At 50.8% G+C, this 19,355-nt stretch overlaps 1 protein-coding gene across 2 annotated transcripts; it reads left to right on the top strand.

The window, feature by feature from the left end:
• The first annotated feature begins 1,986 nt into the window (after window positions 1-1,986).
• SFXN4 (sideroflexin 4) lies at window positions 1,987-18,423 on the top strand. Of its 2 annotated transcripts, XM_054728824.1 has the most exons (14): window positions 1,987-2,139; window positions 3,474-3,539; window positions 5,435-5,509; window positions 6,294-6,320; window positions 6,407-6,461; window positions 8,065-8,090; window positions 8,694-8,747; window positions 8,829-8,885; window positions 9,012-9,077; window positions 10,689-10,767; window positions 11,633-11,748; window positions 15,134-15,219; window positions 16,732-16,849; window positions 18,011-18,423. In XM_054728824.1, exons 1-14 carry the CDS (start codon window positions 2,101-2,103, stop codon window positions 18,086-18,088), a joined length of 942 nt encoding a protein of 313 aa, XP_054584799.1. In that variant the 5' UTR covers window positions 1,987-2,100; the 3' UTR covers window positions 18,089-18,423. The 2 variants fall into 2 exon arrangements, with proteins under 2 accessions (XP_054584799.1, XP_054584800.1); XM_054728825.1 differs by lacking the exon at window positions 3,474-3,539.
• The last annotated feature ends 932 nt before the right edge of the window (window positions 18,424-19,355 follow it).

The following is a 19,355-nucleotide window of genomic DNA, read 5'->3' as shown; positions in this document are numbered from 1 at the left end:
AGTGTTCTCCGACTATGCCAGCAGACATTTAACTTCACTTGGGGCCCACAGAGATGAATGAGACGATGGCTCCATGCCCAAGGAGCTCAGTTTATGGGGCAAGAGAGAAATGGAAGCATCTGTTCATTATTTCAAGAAGCTCATGAGTGCCTTCCATATGCCAGGTGCTTTTTTGGAGGCACAAGAGTGAACAAAAAAAGACAAACCTTTTCCTTCATGCACCTCCATTCTAGAGGGGAAAATACAGTCAACATAATAAAAATACATAGACTGGAAGGGAAATGAAGTGGAGCGGAGGCTAGAGCAGAGTTGCAGGTGTTCTAGAGAGGGTTGTCAGGGAAGGCCTGGGGAGAGACGTCTCCGGGTCTGCTTGCTCATGTTTGCATTCATAAATAATACTCTAGATGTTTTGTTTTTGTAACATTGGCTAAGGCTTTTTAAACATGTAAAATGAGGGCAATCGTACCTATCTTAGGGTTTTGATGAGGATAAAAGAAATAACATGCAGAAAGTGAGGGAGTTAGGGAGACAAGAAGGTGCTAGGCAAAGGCCCCACGGCAAGAGGGTTTTTGTGGGAATGAAGACTTGAAGGGCCCTGTGACCTCACAGAAGCAGTGAAGGGGGAGAATGCTCAGGAGCCCGGGTGCCTTCGGGGCACACTAAGGGCTTTGGGTTCTATTCCCAGATGGGAAATATCAGGAAGGTTTTGAGAAGAGTTACAGCATCTTGTTCTAAAACGATTATTAGCACCTTTGTTAAGGCTACACTGCAAGGGTCCAAAAAGGGGAGCAGAGAGGTCAGCTGGGCTGGATTGGTGACACTTGGGGGTAGGACCAACAGAATAATACGGGTGTGCTCAAGACTGTGGTACAATAAATGTATTCCTGGGTCATAAGGAGGGCACTTTACCCAGCTGTGGGCATCAGGGGAGGCCTCCTGGAAGAGGAGGTGAAGTGTTGAAGATTGTTGAAAGGTAAACCAGATGGGCTGGGCAAAAGGAGCTGCAAAGGCACATGGGCCTGAAGGAAACCATGATCTGGTTTCATGTTCCTGGAGGGGAAGGCAAGAGAGGAAAGAGGTCGGTGGGGTGTTAGTGCCCAAACTGAGCACTTCCAAAGGGCCTGCGCCATATTAGGGCTTCTACCTCTTTTCTGTCATTGATCCTCAACCAAACCCTGAGTCGGTACAATTAAGTGACCTTGTACAGATTCATAAATAGACCCGGAGAGATTGCCTTGACTAGGGCCACACAGCTAATGGGTGGTGCTAGTTCCCAGCCAGGACTCCCGAGGACCCCGGGACACCCTAAACATCCACACTAGCTTCTACCAACACACAACCCCTGCCCATCCCACTGGGCGAAGGGTGAGGGGCGGCAGGAAGGAGGAAGGTGCATTTTTCTCTCTACCAATTGGGCTACTTGATCTGGTTTTGCCCCGGAGCTGGGGAAAACACTATACTCAGCTGGGTTTCGTGCTCTGATGTAGACCGTTCTTAATCTTTTTGAAACAAGGAGTCCACGTTTTCAGTTTGCACTGGGCCACCGAAATTACGGAGCGGTTTTGATTATCCCCTGGCTGTAAGGGACAGCAGAAGGGACTTTCCAGGGTACTGTCCAAAGCTTAGGTGACCGCTCCCGCCCGGAAGCGGCCTGTGGACCTGAGGGGTGGCCATGCAGGGTGGAGATGCCTTGGTCTGTGGGAGAGGTGGGCCCACAGGAGTAGTGGGTGCGCCGGGACTGGGACAGGGGGGTGTCAGTGTGGGATCTGGGGGCGTTAGAAGGCGGTGACACCGAGCAGCGCCAGGAGCTGGGACATCGGGTGACACCGAGCAGCGGGGATGAGCAGCCGGGACCGGACAGCGGAAACAGCGGCGCGCGGGGCGCCGGCACGTGGAGACACCCAGCAGCCGGCGCGCGGGCCGGGGACTGGGACCGGGTGCGCGCACGCCCGGGGCGGGGCACGCCGCCCGGCTCCTCCTCCTTGCCGGGCCGGGCTGCGCGGCCTCTCCGGCCATCACGTTGGTCCCAGGAAGACACGCACGAGGAGGAGGAAGCGCGGGGCCGTGCGGGTTTGCGCGTGCAGCGGCGCGGCCGCCCGCATGGAGCCCAACGTGCACTTCTGGATGACCGAGCGCCAAGTACGGCCGGGGCGCGGCTGGGGGCGGGGCGGGCGCGGCGCGTGCAGTCGCCGGCTGGCCCCGGTGACCTTGGGCAGGCCACGTGGTCGCACGACCCCCTCCCCACCGCCTTCTCCGGAGGGTCCGAAGGGAAACCCTAGCTGTGACCCCGTGTCACCTCTGCCCCAGGCCTGGCTAGGGAGGGTCGCCCTGCAGATCGCCCTGCAGAGGAGTCAGTCTCCCCTCGCAGGCGTCCGCTCTCTGCAGCCCAGGCTGCAGCTGAGCTTGGGGTGGCCTCAGGGTGGAGAGGAACAGGTCCTCCCAGGAGTCCCCGGCCTCCCAACCTCCGTGGGCTCGGCCACTCACGGAGCCTGGGCCGCCGGGACGTCACACAGGCCCCGCCTCCAGGTAGTGGCCAGGTCTGCGCTGTCCAATAGCAATAGGACGGGAGTCGCTTGGTAATGTAAAATGTTCTAGTAGTCAGATTACAAAAGGCAAAAAGAAACATCCGAAATTAATTTGAGTAACATATTGTATTTATCCCAGTAGATACAAAACATTAACATTTCAACGTGTAAACGGTATGAGGATTATTAGTGAGATATTTTACATCTTTTTTTTTTTTTTAATCCTCACCCAAGGATATGTTTTATTGATTTTCAGAGGGAGAGAGGAAGAGAGAAACATCTGTGGGTCGCCTCTGGGAGGGTCCTGACTGGGAATTGAACCTACAGCCTAAGTACCTGCCCTGACCAGGAATCTAGCCTGCAACCTTTTGGTCTACAGGAAAACACAACCCAACCTAGCCACCTCACCGGGGTTACATCCTTTTTATGGTCTTGGAAACCCGGTGTATGTTTTACACATAAAATACATCTTGATTTTGCCGGGCCACCTATCCAGGGCTCCATGGCCCCGTGTGGCTAATTGGACAGCACAGTTCTAGGACGTTCTCTTTCAGCCATCACCTGAAGGAGGGCCCAGGTCAAATTTTTTAGGTGGGGAAGTAGAGAAGGGACAGGGAGCCCAAGTTGTCCCGGCAGAGCCAGGACTCAAGCTCTGTGAAGTCTGGGGGCTTTTTGAAGCAAACCGTAGCTCCTTTCTCCACATGTCAACTGTTTAATTCCTTAAGGGCCATTTGATACTGGAGGGGTTCAGAGCACAGACCGCTGAGTCTTTGCCCGGCTGGGTTCCCTGGAGTACATTGGGCCCTTCTGTGCCTCAGTTTTCTCACCTGTAGGATGGGGATTCTGGGAGATGCTACAGGTAGACAACCCCATTAGGTTGTCAGAAATAATGTTAACCATGAACATCTTCGTTGTTCGGCTGTTAACTTCTGGGGTGCTTTTCTTAAGTCTTTTTTTCAGAGATTTCTTCAGTGGACAGAATTATTGGATCCTACAAATTTGTTCATTTCAGTTGTAAGTATTTTTCTTGTTTTCGGGGCTCATGGATTTTACATTTTATTCTGAACCAGGAGGACTGTGTCCCTTTGGAGAGCAGGTGAAATAACAATCCACATAGATCACCATGCTCTTATTGGTCCTTCGAATGAGCTTGTTAGATTGGGAGGATAATAAGTAAAAGTGGGCATCCAGTTAACACCATGGTCGGCAAACGGCGGCTCGCGAGCCACATGCGGCTCTTTGGCCCCTTGAGTGTGGCTCTTCCACAAAATACCACGGCCTGGGCGAGTCTATTTTGAAGAAGTGGTGTTAGGAGAAGTTTAAGTTTAAAAAGTTTGGCTCTCCAAAGACATTTCAATCGTTGTCCTGTTGATATTTGGCTCTGTTGACGAGTGAGTTTGCTGACCACTGAGTTAACACGAGTACAAGCCCTGGGCCAGCTACTGGAGGTTCAGAGAGGATCAGACAAGCCTTGTTGGGGATGGAGGACAGACTGACCATGCTAGTCCCAGGCCTTGCCCTAGGGATCTAAGGGTGGGGTGTCACAGGGAATTGGGGAGGGTGTTGGAGGAAGGCTGAGAAGGAGAGGGGACTGTGAGCAAAGCTCAGGGGAGGAGAGCAGGCCACCCCGTCTCCAGGGCTTTGTATGCAGGGGACCCAGCCAGTTCTTGAAGGACCTTGTGTGTCATTCACGAGGTGGCTTTGCTTCCACGTGGAAGATGGTTTGACCCAGGTGTGGCTGAGAGATGTAGGAGAGACACCCTTAAGGGCCAGACTCAAAGGGACACTCTCATCCCTGTGCTCAGGATGCTCCCATCAGCCTTCTTTATAACCGAAAAACAGGAAACGACCTGAATGTCCATTGGCTGAGAAATATGATGTGGTATATTCATACCGTGGGATATTGATTAGCTGTTCAAAGTGATAACCTAGTTACCACCATATATGAAGTAGAAACATACAATATATGTGATGTTAAATGGGAAGGCATGGTATCTGTGATGTTTAGTGGAAAAGCAAGATGCATAATACAGTACTTACGCGAATTACAAAAAACACACCAATACTACGTATTTGTTTATGGATACATGTATTCATGTGTGTATACGTATAAAAAGCTGGACTGGAAGTTTATACCTTGAACTCGTAATAGTGGTTACTTCTGATAGAATGGGGAGGGGAATAAGACTGGGTCCGTGGTCAGCAAACTGCAGCTCGCGAGCCACACGCGGCTCTTTGGCCCCTGGAGTGTGGCTCTTCCACAAAATACCACGGCCTGGGCGAGTCTATTTTGAAGAAGTGGTGTTAGGAGAAGTTTAAGTTTAAAAAAAATTTGGCTCTCAAAAGACATTTCAATTGTTGTACTGTTGATATTTGGCTCTGTTGACTAATGAGTTTGCCCACCACTGGGCTGGGTGATGGCTGTTTAGGGGTGGGGGTGGGACGGGAGAGAAGCCAATACGACTGAATGTTCACAGTTGTTAATTCTGGATGAGGGGATTCTAAGAATATGATCATCTTTTGTATTTTCTGTATTTAACTTTCCCCCTCAGATTAAGTAAAAAGGAGAGGAAATAAGACTGCACTGATTAGATGTGGGGTGAGTGAGAGAGTAGGGGCTTGCAGGTTTCTGACGCACAGCCAGGCCTGCGGTGGTATCGGTCACTGAGACAGTTGCCCTCGGAGAAGAACGGGGAGATGGCAGCCCCGGTGGGGCCAGCTGCTGGAGCGGCTGGGAGGTCCCCCTGGGAATGACACCTGGGACGATCCTACTGGAAACTCAGTGGGTGGAGAGCCTTGGCTCCATGCCCCATTGAAATCAGGTGTGACAAAGCCTGTGACTCTGAAATCTGTGGATACATCGGAGCAATGTTAAGCTCATGGCTCGATTTCTTTATATTTGATTTCAGAGCAAAATAGAGAAGTCGAGGCAACTATTGTTAACAAATGAAGATGGGTCTGTTCATGACTTGAAGGACAAAGGGGTATGTATCGCCTGCCTGGTTCAAGTCTGGGTGTGGTTGCCTGTGGGGGATTCTGCCCTCAGATGCTCTGAAAGCTGGTGGAACTTGGTCACTGAAAACAGGGGATGCACTTTTTTTTTTTTTTTTTTAATATATTTTATTCTTCACAGAGAGGAAGGGAGAGGGAGGAATAGAGAGTTAGAAACATCGATGAGAGAGAAACATCGATCAGCTGCCTCCTGCACATCTCCTACTGGGGATGTGCCTGCAACCAAGGTACCTGCCCAGGAATCAAATCAGAACCCTCTTGGTGCATGGGTTGATGCTCAACCACTGAACCACACCAGCCGGGCTTGTTCTTTTCTTTACTTGGATTATCTCTTTGGTTGTTGTAAGCTCATTTTCTGTTTGACTTGTGCTCTCCCTATTGTATGTAACCGTCTGCCCTCCACTCTCTCAAAAGGGGAGCAAAGGCAGCATCAGAAATAGACTGGAGAGATTTGTTTGCTGTGAAGCCATCTTTAAAGTTATTGCCTGTGTCTTAGCTGGTGTGGCTCAGTGGTTGAGCGTCGACCCAGGAACCAGGAGGTCACTGGTTCGATTCCCAAGTCTGGGCACATGCTCGGGTTGTGGGCTCGATCCCCACTGGGGATTGTGCAGGAGGCAGCCAATCGATGACTTCCTCTCTCATTGATGTTTCTCTCTCTCTCTTTCTCTCTCTCTCTCTCTCTCTCCCTCAAGATCAATAAAAATATATTTAAACACACACACACACTAAACTATTGCTTGTTTTTTCTCTTTTTAGATCCAAGAAGCTTGGAACAGAAGTCTCGTAAGTTTCAGCCCCTTCCTGATGTTTAGCCTCCGAAAAGAACAAATCCAAACATCACACTAACCTGTGTGCTTCCCTTTTTGAAGGCAACGGTGCATCCTGACAGCAGCAAACTGATCCCCAGTCCTTTCCGACCTGCAGGTGAGCCGAGTCTAATGGTCAGAGGGGGATTGGGAACAGGTGATCTAGAAGAGTTACAAAACGCCACCTGCCTTATTGTAATTGTTTTTTTTCCTAGAAGGATTTCTGACAGTGAATCTGGAAACCACAGCTTAAAAAGAACGTTTGAAAGGTGTGGGGAGAGCAGATTTGGGGCCCGGAGTCGTGTCCAGTGCTGGGGAGAGAGCTGGGATTTGAGTGAGGGGACAGGCTTCCATGCCTGAGCCACGTTGCCGCCCTCCCAGCACCTCCATGTGTTCACCAACCCCAAAGCTCTCCAGGCCACCTGCTAGTATTTTTATTTTTTTAATGTCTGTTTTTTTTATATATATATATATATATATATATATATATATATATTTAAAATATATTTTTATTGATTTCAGAGAGGAAAGGAGAGGGAGGGAGAGAGAGAGAGAGAAACATCAATGATGAGAGAATCATTGATTGGCTGCCTCCTGCAGGCCCCCCACTGGGGATCGAGCCCACAACCTGGGCATATGCCCTTGACTGGAATCGAACCTGGGACCTTTCAGTCCCCAGGCCGACACTCTATCCACTGAGCCAAACCAGCTAGGGCTTAAATATATTTTTATTAATTTCAGAGAGGAAGGGAGAGAGAGAGAGAGAGAGAGACCTATCAGTGATGAGAGAGAATCATTGATTGGCTGCCTCCTGTACTTCCCCGCCCCCTACTGGGGATCGAGCCCACAACTCGGGTATGTGCCCTGACTGGGAATTGAACCATGACCACTGAGCCCTGCAGGCTGGGCATCTGTTAGTATTTTTAAATGGAGGCTTTATTCGTTGTCCCGGCTGGTGAAATCATTGGCCCTGGGTGAGGAACTCAGCCTCCAGTCCCTCTCTGCTCCCCGGAGGAGGAGGAGGCTAGGGGAGGGGGGCAGAAAGGTCCAACTATCTCCTCAGGTGGTTGGTTCCCTGGCAACCAGCCTCCAGCCTCGGGGGCTTTCCAAAGTCACCTCTGCTCAGGTGTGGTTGGAAGGAGCGTGTTATGAGTAACCGTAACCTTGACCAAGTTCCTCTCACTTGGGAAATTCTAAGAAGTTTAGGATCTCTGTGCTAGGAACGGGGAAGGAGAGCAAATTCACATTTTGTATGTTACTATTACTAGAGGCGCGGTGCATGAAATTCGTGCAAGATAGGCCTGCCTTCCCTGAGCTGTTGGCACCGGCTTCCCTCTGGCACCCGGGACCTGGGCTTCCCTCGAAGCCCCGGCTTCGTCTGGAAGGTCGTCTGGAAGGACGTCTGGTCTAATTAGCATATTGCACTTTTATTATTATAGATAAACCACAGGTGTATTACATTCACGTGGCAGGTGCACAGGTGCCGGTTAACACTGCTTACCTTTGGCGAGGCTGGTGGGTGGGAGCCTCGTCAGGTCTTCCTGTACTGTGCTGGTTTATATTTTTGCCACATGCACATAGTTATTTTTATTAAGAAAATAAGGAGAATGAGTAAAAAATATCCTTTGATGTCGTGCCTTCCAGGGGGCTGGAGAAGAGGTGTGGGGAGGGGTGCCCCCTTCTGGCCTCTCCACAGCCACTGACCCTCTTCTCTTTGCCAGCTCTCCTGCCTTTCACGGCGCCCATGGTGAGTGAGCCGGGGAGGCACGCTGCGGGGTTAGGAAGGTGTCCGCCCATCTCCCAAGCTCCAGCTCCCAGGCCCTGCCCGTGACTGCCTGAGAGATGGTCCTGGATCCCTGCCTCGGCCCCTGTCTGCTCTTCACGTTCCCTCCCCGCCCCGCGCCACGCCCCACTTACCTAGTCAGGCAGCCAGGCCTCTCGAAGGTCCACAGGGTGACCCTGGCTTTGCCTCCTGTGCACAAAGCACTCTGGGAGGAGACCCATGAGTTAAGAGGTGCTTCCTGCCACAGGCCCACGGAATGGTCCTTTACCGTTTCTCCCCAAGCCCTCGCCCTGTCACCGGCCCTCACCTGGGACCTGGAATTGCCCTCACCAGGGCCAGCCCAGCGTGGCTCTTACGCGGTGACAGCACGAGACCCAGTGTCCTCGGTGCCCAGGTCCCCTCATTCAACATCGCTTGCTCCATGACCGGTGGCCCCTGCATCACACCATCCTCTCCTCGTCCCAGCTCCTGGGGGCCCCTTCTGCATCTCCCCTGGGAAGTTCTTTGCTCCTATGAGCTCTCGCTCCCCTGAAATACTATAACTGCTTTTTTTTTTTTCCTTTAAAGGTATTTCTGTCGCTGGTACAAGTGAAAAGCCTGAAGTCTATCATTTTACCTCAGGTAGCACGTATTTCAATGTCATGATTACTAAATTCTGTTCTTAAAGCCAAAATGTGACTTTCTGCCTCTGTCTTCCTGCAGTTGTCTTTCTGTACCTACAGTACAGGGTTCAACATCATCAATGGAAACAAAAGTTACGTGAGTGTCAGGGGCCCCAGAGGGTTGCAGCCTTGTACTGCATCTTTTGGAGTTATTCTTTGTTTTAATTATCTTTTCTGGGTAAACTATGCCATTGGCTAAACATATACTATTGTTTTTCCCTAGAATCGTCGCCCATACGAGATTGTATTACTAGGGACAGGAGTGATTGCTTCTACAGCCTTTTTTGGAGTAGGTATTTTAAAATATTTGTGTGTGTGTGTGTGTGTGTGTGTGTGTTAATCTTCACCTGAGGATATTTTTCCATTGATTTTAAAAAATATATATTTTATTGATTTTTTACAGAGAGGAAGGGAGAGAGATAGAGAGTTAGAAACATCAATGAGAGAGAAGCATCGATCAGCTGCCTCCTGCACATCCCCTACTGGGGATGTGCCTGCAACCAAGGTACATGCCCTTGACCGGAATCAAACCTGGGACCCTTCAATCCCCAGGCCGACGAGCTAGGGCTTTTCCATTGATTTTTTTATAATATATATTTTTTATTGTTTAAAGTATTACATATATTAGTACATATATCTCCTTTTTTTTTTCCCCATTGACCTTCCCCCAGCCTCCCTCAACCCCTCCATTTATTTTTAAAGAGAGTGGGAGGGGGAGAGACAGAGAGAGAGAAACATCCATGCCAGAAAGACACATTGATTAGTTGCCTCCATACACATCCCGACCAACCAGGGCCGGGATCGAGCCTACAACCGAGGTACGTGCCCTTGACCGGAATCAAACCCGCGACCCTTCCGTCCGTGGTCTGACACTATCCACTGAGCCAAACCAGCTAGGGCTAAAATCTCTTTTGTTCCTCAGAATTCAAAACAAAACAAAACTTTATTCTGTTGATAAATTTATATTCCATTTTAAATAATTCATACAATATGATTAAGAGTAAAGAAGAAAATAAAAGTCACCTGTAACCCTATCCCCCCTCCCCCTACAGTCACATGAGTATTCCAAGTTTCTAGGCATATGCGCAGTATGGTTATCTTTTTTAAAAATTAATTTATGCTCCACAAACATGGTATCCACATTGTATATTGCTTTGGATGTCAGGATATTAGAATGGTTAAAAGTGTAGACTTTAGAGTCAGGTAAGCCTAGGTTTGTATCCTAGCTTAATTCCTGAACAGCTCAGCGACTCTGTTCACATTAATGTCCCTTCTTGAAACCTCCGTGTATTCCTCTGATCAGGAGAACAGCTCCGTGCTGCACAGATTTAAAAATCCACAGGGAGCCCGGCTGGTGTGGCTCAGCGGTTGAGCATAGACCCAGGAACCAAAAGGTTGCCAGTTCGATTCCCAGCCCAGGTTGCGGGCTGGATCCTCAGTGTGAGTGTGCCGGAGGCAGCTGGTCGATGGTGTTCCTGTCTTATTTATGTTTCTGTCTCTCTGTCCCTCTTCCTTCCTTTCTCTCTAAAATTTCATTAAGAAAACATTTACAAATAAATAAGTAAAATAAAAATACACAAGAAAGCCTGGCTGGTGTAGCTCAGTGGTTGAGCATCGGCCTATGAACCAAGTGATCATGGTTCGATTTCCGGTCAGGGCACATGCTGGGTTGTGGGCTTGGTCCCCGGTAGGGGGGCCCTGCAGGAGGCAGCTGATCAATGATTCTCTCTCCCTCTCCCTTCCTCTCTGAAATCAATAAAAACAATAAAATAAAAATAGAGAGCACTGGCCGAGGTCTGACCAGTGATAGGAATGAGGTCGATGCTAGCTCTCTGCTGTCGGGTATGTTCGGCTGATTGCTTGTCCCGTGCAGTAATGATTTTTCTCTCTTATTTTCTAGTTATTCCCTCGTTTACTCCTAATGAAGAATGCAGTGAAGAACGTGTTCCTGAGGGAAACCTTGCCTGCCGCCATCCTCAGTAAGCAGGGAGCTCATGGTCCTTGTAGCCTTTGAGCCTTTCTCCCATCCTCAGGGACACCCAGGTCTTGTGGCCACACTGTGGCTGATGACAGCCCCCATTTGCAGCTGGCAGGTGCCCCCGGCCCAAACGAGGTCTTTGATTTGAGAGGTGACACTTTCTCTGTAGATACCCCGATAGCTGTCAAAGGATGAACTGGAAACTCAAATTACATTCTGAAGACTATCTGCCCAAGCCCTCTACATGTATTTTTCACTTAACCCTGACAGCAGTTTATGGGTAGGCAGTATTATCCCCATTTACAGATGAGGAGACTGAGGCAGGGGAGGGTTAACTAACTTTCCTAGGGTCGTAGGAAGGAGTGGGGATCTGACTCCAAGGGAGTGACAGAGACATTAACCAACTATTTTAAGGTTGCTGTCTGCAAGTTCACTGGTTCACGCTCCAGATTTGGGTTTGGGAATCGGCGCGTTGGAGAGTTGGCAGGATGTCAGTGGTAAAATTTGGGACATTGTTATGGAAACCTGGTCAGACCAGCTAAGCAAAAAAAGGGGGACATATTTAAAGGACCCCCGGGGTTTCTCCTGGAATCCTGTTAGGAAGCCAGACTGGACTTTCCGGGGTGCTGGAGCCTGGTGCTGGGTTGCGGTCAGGATCCAAGACCAACAGGCCAGCAGTCCTGACCCCAGCAGTCCTGACCCCAGCAGTCCTGACCCCAGCTCCACCGCCCAGCAGAGCCCGGCTGGCCCAGCACAGGTCCGGTGGCCCCTGAAAGTTGCAGAGGAAGAGGCTGGACACCAGAGCAGATGTCCCCTCCCTGGACTGAAGCGCCTCTCTCTCTTGTGTTCTCTGCTTTAATCCACAGCCCAGGTCGGTGCCATGAGTGTTGCCGCATCCCGAAGTTTGGAGCACGTACGAGGGATTGAGGTCATGGACAAGGAAGGCAATGTCGTAGGCTATTCCAGAAGAGCTGGGACGAAGGTAGGGGGACACGATGGTGCAGTAGCTGCTTGCCTTTTGGGGCGAAGAAATGAATTTTCTGTGTGGGAGCTGGTAGCCAATTCACATTTCCCTTCAGACTCTCCTTATCCTGTCTTCCCTCATTATGCCGAGAGAGGTGTTCTGTTTTGCACCCGGATGTTTAACAGATTGTGCAGTACGACCTGGCTGGTGTAGCCCAGTGGGTTGGGCGTCATCCCATGCCCCTCAGGTCACCTGGTCAGTAGTGTGGGTTCTCTAGCTACCTATCTATACATGTATGTGGAGAGACTTATTTTATTTATTTTTACTGATTTTAGAAAGAGAGAGAGAGAAAAAACATCGATTTGTTGTTCCACTTATCATTGCACTCGGTTGTTTCTTGTATGTGCTCTGACTGGGGATCAAACCCACGACCTTGTTGAATGGGGACGACGCTCTAACCAGCTGAGCTACCCGGCCAGGGCTGAAGAGATTTGTATGCATTCAGCTCTTAGAACCTGCAACAGCCTATGGTAGTTTTATTTTGGGTATGGAGTTTTAAAATCTTTCTTTTTAACAAACCAGATCTTTTGCGGGGGCGGGGTGGGGGGGGTACTGTGAAGTGACTTTAGCTGAAGCTTTGTAATGTGAGGCAGTTGTTCGCAAATGGCACAAAGAGCAGCGGGAAACAGCCCCTGAAACGAAGCGAGGGAATGGCCAGCTGGCCAGCCTTCTGCCCAGCATGTCAGTGGAGAGAGGAGCTCAGGAGAGAGGCTGCTCGTTCAGCCGGGAAATGCATCATTATCCGGCTCACGGGACACGATTCACGAAGCTGAAGGACGAGCCATCAGCTGTGTCTCGGAATAATGGCACCTTTCTGAACGACGTGGTGTGATCGTTGCCGGTATCGAGGAGGGAAAGGGCTGCCAGAAATCGGATACCTCGTTTTTGAAATGAAGGTTCTGTTGCCTAAAGAGACATTTTTAACAGCTTTATTGAGGAGTAATGTACATGCTAGAAAAGCCTTGGAAGAGCGTAGAGTTTGGTGAGTTTTAGCAAATCTAAGCAGTTACGCGGCCATCACCACAGTCCGATTTTAGAACATGTTCATCCCCTCAAAAATTTCCCTCTCCCCTCCTACCCCCAGCTCCAAGGAAACACTGATCTGCTTTATGTCCTCATAGGATGGCGTTTTCTAGAAACTCCATATCACTGAGCTGGGCAAGGGTTTTCTGCGTCCGGCTTCTTTGACTTTTGAGGTTCATCCGTCTTTTAACCCATATCAATCGTTGGCTGCCTTTGATGGCCGAGCGGTATTTCCACGGTGCAGATGGGTGCGCCACCTTTTCGCCTTTCCGTTCCCCAGGCGACGGACGCTGGGTCGTGTCCAGGTTGGGGCTGTTAGGAGCAATGCTGCTCTGAGCGTTCGTGGGCAGCTCTCCACCTGGACCTATGTTTGCGTTTCTCTTCAACGCAGTTTTCACTGCAGGGTGTGGGGGGTGTCACGCCCTCTTCATACAGCTGGGAAGAGAGAGCCAATGTGTCATCCACAGGTTGTTCCTCAGCCCCTCCTGCAGCCAGGCACCCTGCTAGGCTCCGGACACCCAGACCCTCCCCAGCCCGAACCCCTTCTCTCCGGGAGCCGGGAGCGCTGGGCCTCCCGGTGGGGAGGCAGCCGCAGGCCCTGCTAGCTACCTGGGTATCTGGTCCATCTCTCCGGGAGGAACTGCATTTTTGGCACGAATGCCAAATGGGGGTAAAAGGAAGGTTGGATGGTCTGCTTTAGAAAGAGAAGTGTATCTTTCTCTTAAGAATAAAGTGTCTGCCACTGTGCGTAAGCATGAGCATTCTTTTAGCATTTCTCTGTCACCGAAAGGTTTATTTTCTTTGGCTAAAATTTCAGAAAGTGCGTAACCAGCAATATCTGATTGTAACAGGGCACCTGTGCTCAGGTTTCAGGAGCTTAGTCCACGTTGTTTTCCCTCCCCTGGCCTTGTCAGCCACCCGGGGGCGAACGGTGACTGGCGCCCGCGGTGCCTCCTCATGACCGCTGTCCCCTTTGGCGTGTCTTCCCCCTGCCCAGGGGACACGTGGACACGGGCCGGCCTCGCCTCACGGACGTTGACACACACCATGCTCACGGCCACTCTTCTCTCCCGGGAGCGGAGCAGTTTTGTTTTATTTTATGTTCCTGAAAGTTTATTTTAGGGCCCACCCTCCTCGGCTCCCTCTGTGGTTCCCTGCGGAGGGATCAGATGAGCCCAGCATTCGTGGAATAAGCAGAGAGCAGGTGCGGGCAGAGGAGAGGATCCGGAGGCTGCGGCCAAGGCCTGGGAAGTGGACGTGGGAGGAAGGGAGTCGGGAAGGGGATGGGGGCCTGTGTCCTTATTTACCTTGCACAGAGCAGTGGTATATGTGGAGTTGTGTCTTACCCGGGGGTTGGGTTCTGAAGTTTTAACATAGTGTCGTTGGCGGTCATAATTTCCCTTGAAAGTCTCTTACATTGTCCTCGAGTACACATGATTTTGTGCATGTAACCCAGACAGTAAATTACATCTTTAAATGGTCACTACATAGAACAATGTACAGAGTAGAAAAGATGACAAAACATTATAAGGTCTACATACATGTCTGTGCAAAGTAAAATTCTATAGCACACTTTTTAAATATTTTTATTGATTTCAGAGAGGAAGGGAGAGGGAGAGAGAGAAACATCAATGAGAGAGAATCGTTGATCGGCTGCCTCCTGCACACCCCCTTACTGGGGATTGAGCCCACAACCTGGGCATGTGCCCTTTACAGGAATTGAACCTGGGACCTTTTAGTCCGCAGGCCAACGCTCAATCCACTGAGCCAAACCGGCTGTGGCTATAGCACACTTTTAATTGCACAAGCAAAAATGGGTGCATACATGCAGGCTCGTGGGTGTGACCCCTGGTGCACTCCGAGCTGGGCTTTTGGAGCAGTCTCCCACTGGGAGGGGTGGGAATAACTGGGGGGCTGTTCAGGACAGGGAAGCCTGTGGCAGAATCGTAGCCTGAAAAGAAAATGCAGATTGGTCCTCATGGCAAACACCAGCATTTCTACCAAGGGGATTGCCATTTGGTCCTAGGTGTGCTTGTAAGCTGCCTTTGCTTATACTTAGCATTGTATTTGGAACGGTCAGTGGACTGAGGGGACCGTTGTGGAGTCAGAGGGAGGTGAACCCGCCTTCAGTTACTCCTGGCTCCGACCCCAGCCGTCCTGCCCGCGTGACCACGGCGGGTGCTGCCTTGGCCGCGCTCCGCCTGTTATTTGTGAAGCGAGAAGGGAGAGCCGCTGTTCGCTTGTCTCTGTCCTGAATTACAGGATCCCTGGGAATCGTCTCCCTCCACATCCTAAGCTGCTTCCTTTCGCCTTCCACTAGGCCGTCAGAGACACAACAATATCCAGAGTCGTGCTGTTCGGGACCTCGGCTTTTATTCCTGAAATCTTCTCACAGTTTTTTAAAAAGTAAGATGCATGCTCATCTCCCCAGGGAGGCGGAAGTATTTTGACAGTCAGAATCCTTATAAAACGTGTCTGATCGGACGCTGGTGGGAGGGATGGGAAGAACGTGCTTCCGTGGTCTTCCTACTGAACACCCTTCATCCCACTTGGGACAGGATTGACTTGGAATCCAGATGTGCATGTGCCAACGGACCTGGAGTCGGGCCCAGGCCCTGTCCGCAGTTAGCTCTGTGTTCTTGGCCACGTCCCAGCATCTGCTGAGGCACGTTCCCCCACTTCCAGAACGATGGGTTTCGATGATTTGCAGGTTTTCCCGGCTCTGATGTGCTATGAACGCTGCCCCAAGCCTCTTGCCCCTCCTTCATGCCAAGCATGGCTTAAATTAGCTTAAACGGCCCCAGATTCAGTAGCCTGGCATCCCATTCGAGAAGCAAGCAACGGCCTGTTGGGAGGAGGGCCTGGGGATCAGCCAGTCTGAGAAGCCCAGCTTGCGGTAACGCAGGCTGGAAGGGTGCTGTGTTGGTTTAGATATGGGGTACGGACAGGGAGTGGAGCCTATGGCAGCTGAGCAGCAGCAGCTCTGGTATGGGGACAGCCCTCCCCTCTCCTGCCACACATTGGCTTCTTCCTGTCGAGGAGGTAGGTATGTGACTGCCGACACCTCCTAGGTGTCCTGATGAGAAGGGGGTGAGTGGGGGAGGCAGGGAATGCCTTTTGCTTAGTTCACAAGCTCCCGGGAAGGATTCCATTGGCCCACGTGGGGTCACCTGCCTGTTGCTGAAGCAATCCGCTCTGTCCAACGTGGGGAGCTAGGAAGCCCCTGCTAGGAGCATGTAAGGAGCATTTTTTTCAGGAAGTAGCAGCGTCCTGGGCAGCGTGAACTGTTACTTCCCAGTCAGTCCAGCTGGATGGGTGTGGAGACTCCTGCTCGGTCAGGATCTTCCTGGACCGCTCTGGCTGGCCTCAGAGCTGGGCTCCGGGAAAGCTGGGGCCCTGGATGCCTATGCAATGGCACGGGCTGGCTGCTGGGGAGAGATGGTCCTCGTTTCCCAGTGGGCCTTGGGTTGCCAAGAAGGACCATGATAGTGTCCAAGGCAGAGTGACCTCCGTGGCTGACTCACCCCTTTCGTTTTGCATCTGAATGAACCCCAAGCGCAGGAGGGGAAAGGGACTTGTCTGAGAGTGCCCAGTCTGTCCCACGCAGAGTCCCCACCGGACTCCAGTACCCCCTGGCTCGGACTGACTCCCAGGATGGGGTTCTCACACTCTCAAAGGTCAGGGTGAGACTCACATCCGTGTCAGCAGAACCCCAGGTGGAGAGCACAGGCTCTAGGACCTGACCGCTCACCTGTGAGCTGTGGGATTTTGGACAAGTGACTTAACTGGACAGTGGCTCCATTCTCTTGTGTGTGTGGGCTGTGGAGCGATCAGATGAGCAAATGCACATCTAGTCCTTCATCCGGGGCCTGGCACTGGTGGCCTCTGAAACAAGCCCTGTAACCTTCTCTCTCCCAGGACCCCGTTGTTCGTGCGATACCCCCAGTCCTTGTGGACCCTAAAGCTGTCTTGTACTATCTTGGTAATGGGACTGATGGTGCCAGTTTCTTTTAGCATGTTCCCGCAAATACAACGGGTAAGTGCCCCTACTTGACTTCCTCTCAAAAAATAACTTTTTCTTCCCCTCATTAGAAGAGTAAAATAAATTATTTTCCTAAAAAATCTGCCCACGTTTATAAGAGTATAAAATAGCTTTATTGACACATAACCCCACCCCCCAGATCCCTTGTGTGGTTTTAGATTCTGTTTTTCTTTTTTTAAATATATTTTTATTGATTTCAGAGAGGAAGGGAGAGGGAGAGAGAGAGAAACATCAATGATGAGAGAGAATCATGGATGGGCTGCCTCCTGCATGCCTCCCACTGGGGATTGAGCCTCAACCAGGCATGTGCCCCCCTGACTGGGAATCCAACCGTGACCCCCTGGTTCATAGGTCGATGCTCAACCACTGAGCCACACTGGCCAGGCTGGATTCTGTTTTTCTTAACAGTATATCAGAAGCATTTTTAGGGGATGTTAAAAAAACACCACGACCTTTGAGCTATTTTAAATGTTTTATCATTCCAGGAGAGGAGTAGCTTCTCATTAAAATAGATAAAACAGAAGGAAAGGCCGAAACCGGTTTGACTCAGTGGATAGAGCATCGGCCTGCGGACTGAAAGGTCCCAGGTTCGATTCCGGTCAAGGGCATGTACCTTGGTTGTGGGCACATCCCCAGCAGGGGGTGTGCAGGAGGCAGCTGGTTGATGTTTCTAGCTCTCTGTCCCTCTCCCTTAAAAAAAAAAAAAAAAAAAAAAAAACACAGAAGGAAAAATCTTTTGAATCCTCACAGTCCTCTTTTAGAACAGTTTGTTACAATACGAGTGCAATAAAAGCGAACCCTTTGCGAGTAATTCCGTCTGATTGCCTTGGCACTCAGAGCGGATGGCTTACCGGCAGGTTCAGTCACTTACAGCGGGTTTCAAACCTCGTGGGATTGGCAGGTGGTTAATAGTGGCAGCTGAGTGATGAGACATGAGGGCTTATTGTAGTCTTTCTGCATTTGCTTATGTTTGAAATTTTCCAGAAGAATGTTTTTAAGAGGTTATGTTTTTTTTGCTCTAAATTAGACTTAATTGACAAAAAGTTAGGCTGTGAAATAAATGCTTTCTGAAAATGTCTTTAAAAACAACAACTTGGCTTCTAAAGCAAGGCAAGTTCTCACTGTAAATGTTAAGAATTGGACTCGGTTTTTCAGATCCAGTGCAGTCAGCTCGAACAGGAAATCCAGTCTGCAACAGAAGCAACAGAACTCTTCTATCACAGAGGGGTGTAGGGGCGAGTTCTGGGGGCGTCCGTTGGATTCCTGCTTGGAAAACCTTCCTCTCCAGGTTTCAGTTCCCAGCACGGTGCCGGGGGCCTCCTGGGAACCCCCGAGGGGTCTGCGCAGACAGGACGGCTTCCAGCCACATGTGCCAAGACCTCCACAAGTGGAGGCTGGTTGTGCCTGGGCTTCCCGCCTGGATGGGAGAAGAGACGCGGGGAGCTGTCCTGTCTGACCTGCCTCCCCACCGGGACTGCTGAGGGGCTGGGTGATGGAAGATTCCGTTTTCTGTCTGTCGGCCTGCGAGAGGGCACTGTGAAATTACTAATAAACTGGTCTAAAGGTGAGTGTTTGCGAAAAGAAAGAAGGATCTATGGAGCCCAGGGCACAGGCACTAAATTGATGGCTCATGTCCAGGTAAACATGAACCTCAGGTGAGCTGTTGAAGGCCTCCCCCGCCTCCCCCCAGAGCAATCCTGTTTCCCTGCTCAGCCTACTCCCATTTTGGACAACTACTTAAAAGCGTTGCCATCCGCCACCCAGCTCCTTCCCTTTCTTCACGGGCAAACAACCCTGTCTCCTGCTTCGCAGGAAGCAGCAAGGCTCTCGGCAGCCATGGAACCTCTGGCACCAAACCTGCAGACCCTCCTCCACCGCAGCCACCTCCCCTCCTGCCTGCAAGGTCAGCAGGGCCTAGGCCCTGGGCTGGTCCCTTGTTTACTCAGCCCCTCTGCTTCTTCCCAGTCATGTTTAAAGTGCTTCCCTCACCTGTCTCATTGAGAAAGCAAACCCCCCGCCCAGGCAGGTGGGCCCATGGTTGGGGCATCGTCCCATACACCAAAAAGTTGTGGGCTGGCTCCTCAGGAGGCAGCCAATCGATGTTTCTCTCTCACATGTGTTTCTCTTCCCCTTCCTCTCTCTCAAATCAATAGACATATCCTCAGGTGAGGACTAAAAAAACACACAAAACCCTCATTCATAGCCAAGCTTTTTCAAATACTGTCCACCGTCCCTGTTCCCACCCCACCTTCTACTCTGCTGAGACTGTCAGCCATGCCCCGCCCACACTGTACTGCCGCTGCTGGCTGTTCCACCAGGCTTTGAGCTTGTTTGTTGTGCCCTGGCCATAGGCTCACACCCAGCTGCCCCCTGCACTCCTGGATGCCCACTTGAGGCCTCCCAGTCTCAGAAAGTGGAACCACCCCAGTTGCATCAGGCAGGATCCACTGGCGTCACCCTGACTCCCCCCTCCCCCCACTCCCATTAGTCATCTCAAGAA

Source organism: Eptesicus fuscus, chromosome 17, assembly GCF_027574615.1.
Source record: "Eptesicus fuscus isolate TK198812 chromosome 17, DD_ASM_mEF_20220401, whole genome shotgun sequence".
NCBI classification, from domain to species: Eukaryota; Metazoa; Chordata; class Mammalia; order Chiroptera; family Vespertilionidae; genus Eptesicus; species Eptesicus fuscus.
This window is presented reverse-complemented; position numbering and strand designations above follow the sequence as displayed.